This window comes from Etheostoma spectabile, chromosome 10 (genome assembly GCF_008692095.1).
Source record: "Etheostoma spectabile isolate EspeVRDwgs_2016 chromosome 10, UIUC_Espe_1.0, whole genome shotgun sequence".
Lineage (NCBI taxonomy): Eukaryota > Metazoa > Chordata > Actinopteri > Perciformes > Percidae > Etheostoma > Etheostoma spectabile.
In genome coordinates this window covers 12,735,815-12,741,559 of record NC_045742.1, presented here as the reverse complement: position 1 = coordinate 12,741,559, position 5,745 = coordinate 12,735,815, and the positions used below count along the sequence as shown (strand labels likewise).

At 38.3% G+C, this 5,745-nt stretch overlaps 2 protein-coding genes across 2 annotated transcripts in view; one reads left to right on the top strand and one right to left on the bottom strand.

Annotated features, from left to right (window-relative positions):
* The window catches only part of arl13a (ADP-ribosylation factor-like 13A), a 4,632-nt gene extending 3,202 nt beyond the window's left edge, over positions 1-1,430 (bottom strand). The window contains exon 1 of the mRNA XM_032527872.1: positions 1,222-1,430. Coding sequence (XP_032383763.1) covers positions 1,222-1,241 — 20 coding nt within the window. The 5' untranslated portion in view covers positions 1,242-1,430. The remainder of the gene's footprint in view (positions 1-1,221) is intronic.
* A 3,959-nt stretch (positions 1,431-5,389) lies between these two features.
* Positions 5,390-5,745, top strand: part of xkrx (XK related X-linked) — an 11,775-nt gene continuing 11,419 nt past the window's right edge. The window contains exon 1 of the mRNA XM_032527867.1: positions 5,390-5,745. This exon is cut by the window's right edge and continues 602 nt beyond it. The gene's annotated coding sequence lies outside the window, so the exon portion shown is untranslated.

Here is a 5,745-nt window from a genome sequence, read left to right as displayed (position 1 = left end):
CACACACACACACACACACACACACACACACACAAACAGGGCTAGTCGGTTGAGTCACTGGGAGTCATGGCCAGGGCCAACACAAAGATACTTTGTGTATCCTGTCTGTTTAGGAGACTTTTACATATGGTCAGACATACAGGCAATGCTTTGACTTCCAAATGTCTCTCTCTACCTCCCCAGAATCTTAAATACGCTGTATTAGAATTTCTTAGCTCACTTTCATTTTAAAGCTTTTTTCTTTAGTTTCTTGGATCAATAATCGATGATGATGTGTGAGCCCTGTATTGGCGTTGTGCCATGTGTAGGAAACTATGAGTGGTCCTGTCAAGTCTTGTACAGCAACAGGTCTGCCTGAGGAAGTTGGGACAAGAGTTAAAAGAACACTGCAGGTCTTCCTTCGTCCAGTGCCTCTGTTTAGGCTCCATAATCTGCTAAAGCCAGTTTAGAACAGTCTGCTTTTACAGTGTTGCTAACAAGCTGACCCATAATTGGTTTGACTGTAAAAGACAGTGAGGATGTTTTCCATGTTTTACGCAGGTATCTGAAATCGCAGCATTTTTAGCAAGCTTACTATAAAAGTGTCAATTCAAAGAAACCATCCCTCCACAGTACTAAACATGCATGTTGTGGGTTGTGTCAGTGTAAAAGATGTGTTTTTTTTTTTGTGGAGTTAAAAAAACAAAAAAACAATTGAGTTGCAATGCAAAAGTTTTATAATTTTATTAGTTTAGTTTACTATGATGTTGTTTCCGGTCCGTACTTTGTAAATAGAGAGATGTAGATTTTAGTGATATCAAAATGCAATAATAAAAGGAGAAACTGTAATATTAAACACAATATTACCCAGTAAAGTGCCATAAAAATCCCAATGAGCAGTAATAATAGCCATGTTGACGTAAACAATAAACCCACAGTAGACCTACAGTAAATTACTTTGTGCTTATCACTAATAGAAATACTCTATTTGTGTTGCTATAGCTGTAATAATTTAAATAACTAAAAAAAATGATGCATAACCAGTTTAAATTCACACAGACAATAAATGGTCAGTACACATGGGTGGTAAAATGTAGTGAATTATCAGATTTTAAAAAAGCATTTCAAACTCAGTGGTCATTAAATGATCAGTGCCTGATACCACTGACTGACTTAATCAAATATAATATGCGCAACAGTTGCAAAGTTTGATAAAATAGGAGAAATTCAAAGAATACTTACAGAAGTAAGTCTATGTCCATGCATTTGTTTGGGTGCTTCTCTCTACTAACATCTTGTACCCACCAGCTACAAAACTAATCAGGCTCACGGTAAGCCTTTAGTCACCCCATGCAAGAGGTACAACCTGGGAAACGTTGTGTTGGTATTTCAACCAATCCCAGAGCCCTCTAAACCAACTGCTAATCCCATTGGATGGCGTGGTTCTTCTTTAGGTTAACTTAATGAAGGAGCATATATCGGTCGAGGAGAAGGAAATGTGTCTTATGGTGTGATCTGTGAGGTGCAGTAATTTCCTGCAAGCCTGAAAGTGATAGCATGCATTTTAGTCACTCAGGGACATAACGACATCATTACTATGGTGATTGTTAACTGGTGTCCCACTACCATGTACGTGAAACAAGTTTACAGGTATATTTGGAACCAAAGCAAATTTTTTCTTGTGAGGTGTGTCAGGTTGATCAGGTTAGATGTGGAGTGGTGATCACTTCACACATAATGTGGATTGTAGCTAACTAACATGTTACTGTGTTTATTTATGTATTGGTGGATGTGTAGTGTGCTGTTATGTTTCATACATATTGTGTTGTGGATATTGTGAATGTAGATAAAGCTATTCTTATGGTACAATTTTAACTTCTGGCCAGGGACAACAGATTAAAATTAGCCCTTTAGGCTAACACTTGCTCATTTACAATTGTTGGGATACGTTCCTGTTATTCAGACTAATGTTATTCAGTGTGGATAATAAAGAGAAAAATAGATTGAATTTCAGATGACAATGCACTTTACAAGGAAAGTCAAGTTTAGTTATAATAGACCCCTTTCATACACAAATAATATTGAACCTAAATCACTATAACTTTCTGACTGTAAATATTAATTTCCAGGTGCAACAGTGGTTTACTAAAATGTACAGAGGATCTACTCATTAACTAATGGTATTCAGACAATCATGAAGCTAATCCAACATATTCTGTAATGCAGCATAAACCACTAGGTGGCCTCATATTCACATCCTCTTTTTTTCACTGCTGCTGTTTACCTTGTAGTCTCTCTAAATAAACAAATGGCTTTATTTTAAAGTTCTTGACATGCTAAGATGTTAAATCTTAGTCTACTCAAAGCTGAGCCTACATGTTTTTGATTTGCAGCCTCTAAACACACCAATTCACAGCATGGATTATTACAGGAACATGTTTAGAAAATGGACAGTGGACTATGGAGAAGAGCTTCTGCTGATATAAATTATAAATGTTAAGTGACAGCTTTGAGAGACCTGGAGCAATGGTCTAAATCTCAGTCTACTCAAAAGCTGAGCATACATGTTTTTGAGTTGCAGCCTCTAAACACACCAATCCACAGCATGGATTATTTAATGTCTTAATGTAATATGGACAAAATTTTTAGAAAATGGACAGTGGACTGTGGAGAAGAGCTTCTGCTGACATAATTAAATTACAAATGTTAAATGACAGCTTTGAGAGACCTGGAGCAATGGTTTGTTTCCAGGCCTCATCTCATTATGTCATTAAACCAACAACCAATCAGGTTCTGCCCTCCTCTGCTGAGTAGACTTATCCCAGACTCTGACCACAGCCCTGCGCCAGCTGACACTGACACACACACACACACAAACACGCATATGCGCACACACACACACACACAGCACAGCAGAAACAGCAGCAGCTGAGGACCACACCCCCATCTGCTCTTGTTCACATTGCAAATGTGCAAAGACCCTCAACTGCTGATATTGTAATCTGTGTTACAGTTGGTCGGACTACACAGCTTCTACTATGATACATTACAGTAACATTAAAGCAATAGTTTCGGGAGATACGCCTATTCACTTTCTTTCCTAAAAGTACAGTAGAATGGGAATATCAAAACTATGTTAGATCTCTTTAGAACCTGGCTCCGTCCAAATGTAACAAAAATCTTCCTACCAGCCCCTAAAGTTCATCAGTTAACACTTTATAGGCTACCTTGGCTCCTGACCAAAAATAGCCCAGCACATAACTCCTGTAAAATGGAGAATTGTTATTGTACACTTTTTGTATGACTAAAATGAACAAGATCTAAACTGTTATATATAGTGAGTTTTAGACTCGCTGGTAGATGGATTTTGTTACATTTTTACGGGGCCAGGCTAACTTTTCCTCTGCTTCCAGTCTTTACACCAAGCCAACTATCCCCTGGCTGTAGCTTCACGTTTACATACAGCCAGATTCATATTTTTTAATCTAAATCTAAGAAAGTAAAGGCATATTTCCCAAAATGTTGAAGTATCCCTTTAAACATAGTTCAAGACAAAGACTCTTGTAAAGAATTTAAAACAGTGTCCCATTTCACTGACCTGATTAGTAAAACTGTGCACATGCATGGTGCTCAGTATTAAGGTTTCCATCTTTCACTTCTTCATGTCCCCACTGAGCACACAGCCTTTGCAGTCTGAAGTCACCGAACCACACCACTGCTTCACCAACACATGCATTAGTCATGACAAGCCTTTTTAGGTTGTGTCAACAACTGATGAGAGCTGATTAGACAGGGTGAGGTTGGTATGGTTTGGAGTGAACTGTGTAGAAACTGTGCCACAATTCATAGGGAAATATACACAGAACAACACCTTTTGTTGTTTTTTAGTTGAAGGGAACTTGACTGCAAAGTTACATCTACCATACTGGAAGTCAAAGTTATTTTTTCCATTAAATATGACATGTATAAAATATGTGTTTATTTTAGGTGACAGTAAAAATAAGACAGGGTTTATTTTAGGTGACAGGTCATGTTGACATCTGCATGTGTAAAAGGTGACTAGAGAATAGTTTGCAATGGAAATGTTAGGTATTTCACTAACGATGGTGTCCCCCTCATGCACGATACTTGTTTGAATAAGTACTTGAGCAAACATCCAACTGGTTCTGTGCTGGGTCACAAACTGGTATTGCTGTCTAGTGTCTATGTAGCCTTAACAAATAGTAATATCATGAGGAATTGTCCGTGTAAAAAGTAAATGAGAAGAAAGAGTGACTGTTCAATAGTTGATTCAGTGTGTGTGCTGCACCTGTTTGTGTGGCTGCTTTACTATGAGGCTTGCAGGTCACCATGACAAGGCCAAGTCCTCCCTGCTAGCAGAACCTAAAAATGGAAGTGCAGAGAAACTGATCCCTCTATGCTTACCCTCTGCAGTGCTTTCATTTGGAAAGGACAAATAGTGGATGTAATAAAACTACTGTGCATTTAAGCTGTGCATAAAATAAAGCCTTTTTAATATTTTAAGTATTTTAGTTGGATTGAGAAGCCTCTGAAATTTCACAACTTTTCTTTACTCCTCTGCTAGAAGTAGGCTAGTTTTAAAAGTAGCACTCAAAGATATCACTTAAAAGCATCCGGACCAATTTACGCACTTTCCTCATTTCTCAAACTCAGTTCACTTTTTTTTATTACTATTTAAACTGTTTCTTACACTCTTTTCTACATGCAGCAAAATCCCACCTTTAAACAGGTCGTTCAGCGTTTTTCTTTTCTATTTTCCACAAATACTGAATATTTCTATGCCTGCAATTTGTAAGATTTGTGCAGCAGATGCACCTCCTTTTGATGCTTTGTTTAAGTAAACAGTTTAGTGTTTTCTCTTTCATTTTTAATCCATACTGTTTATTTCTAGGCTTTTTATTTGCTGCGACAGTAAATGCACTTTTCTGTACAGTTTGTTCATTGCTTGTAACTGATAGGCTACCCTCCACTTTTTTATGCATTTCGCCGTCAGTTGTAGGCTACTGCACCTTTTATATTAGCCTACTATATTGTATTATTAAGTATGTATGTATCCTATATTTTGTTTCCACTAAATAAATATAGGCTAGCTTATAGCATAGTTTTTCCATAGAATTTGCCAGTGAAAACCCTTTTTGTGTTCTATTAATGCTATTAGTGTCTGTATTTGTGCAAGTAGCCTATTTGTTTTTGCATTTTTTGTCGATTTATTTGCGTTTTCTATTCTCGTTTACAGAACTTCCTTGTCAGTTAACATACTGAGTATATATATATATAAATATATAAATATATATATAAAATGGTCAATTAAGTGAAATGTCCTTCTTATCTCTCTAATCTGTCATACTTTGAAGGTAGCCGCCCATCATTTCCGGTATCGCCCCGTGTGTTTCTGGCTGACTTAACGCAGCTGTGGAGAGCGCATCAACAGACGAACACGAGCTGGTAGCAGCCGCATACATGCTGACACGGAGACACCCGGGCCTCCTGCAGCCTGCAGTCAGACTGTACAGCCGAGGAAACCTGTGTGTTTGACATAAAAAAAGTAGGTAGACTAGCCTACTGTTAGAACGATGACCAGCGGGGCTGAACATGAGCGACCTACGGGACGAGGCTGAACTTTCCCGATCCTTCACACTGACTGACGGGGCAACAACAGCGCTCACACCGCTGCGGGCGTTGAGGTGGTTCCACCCGGTTAAACAGGGTGTTAACGCCACGTACGACGATACAGGCTACGAGACT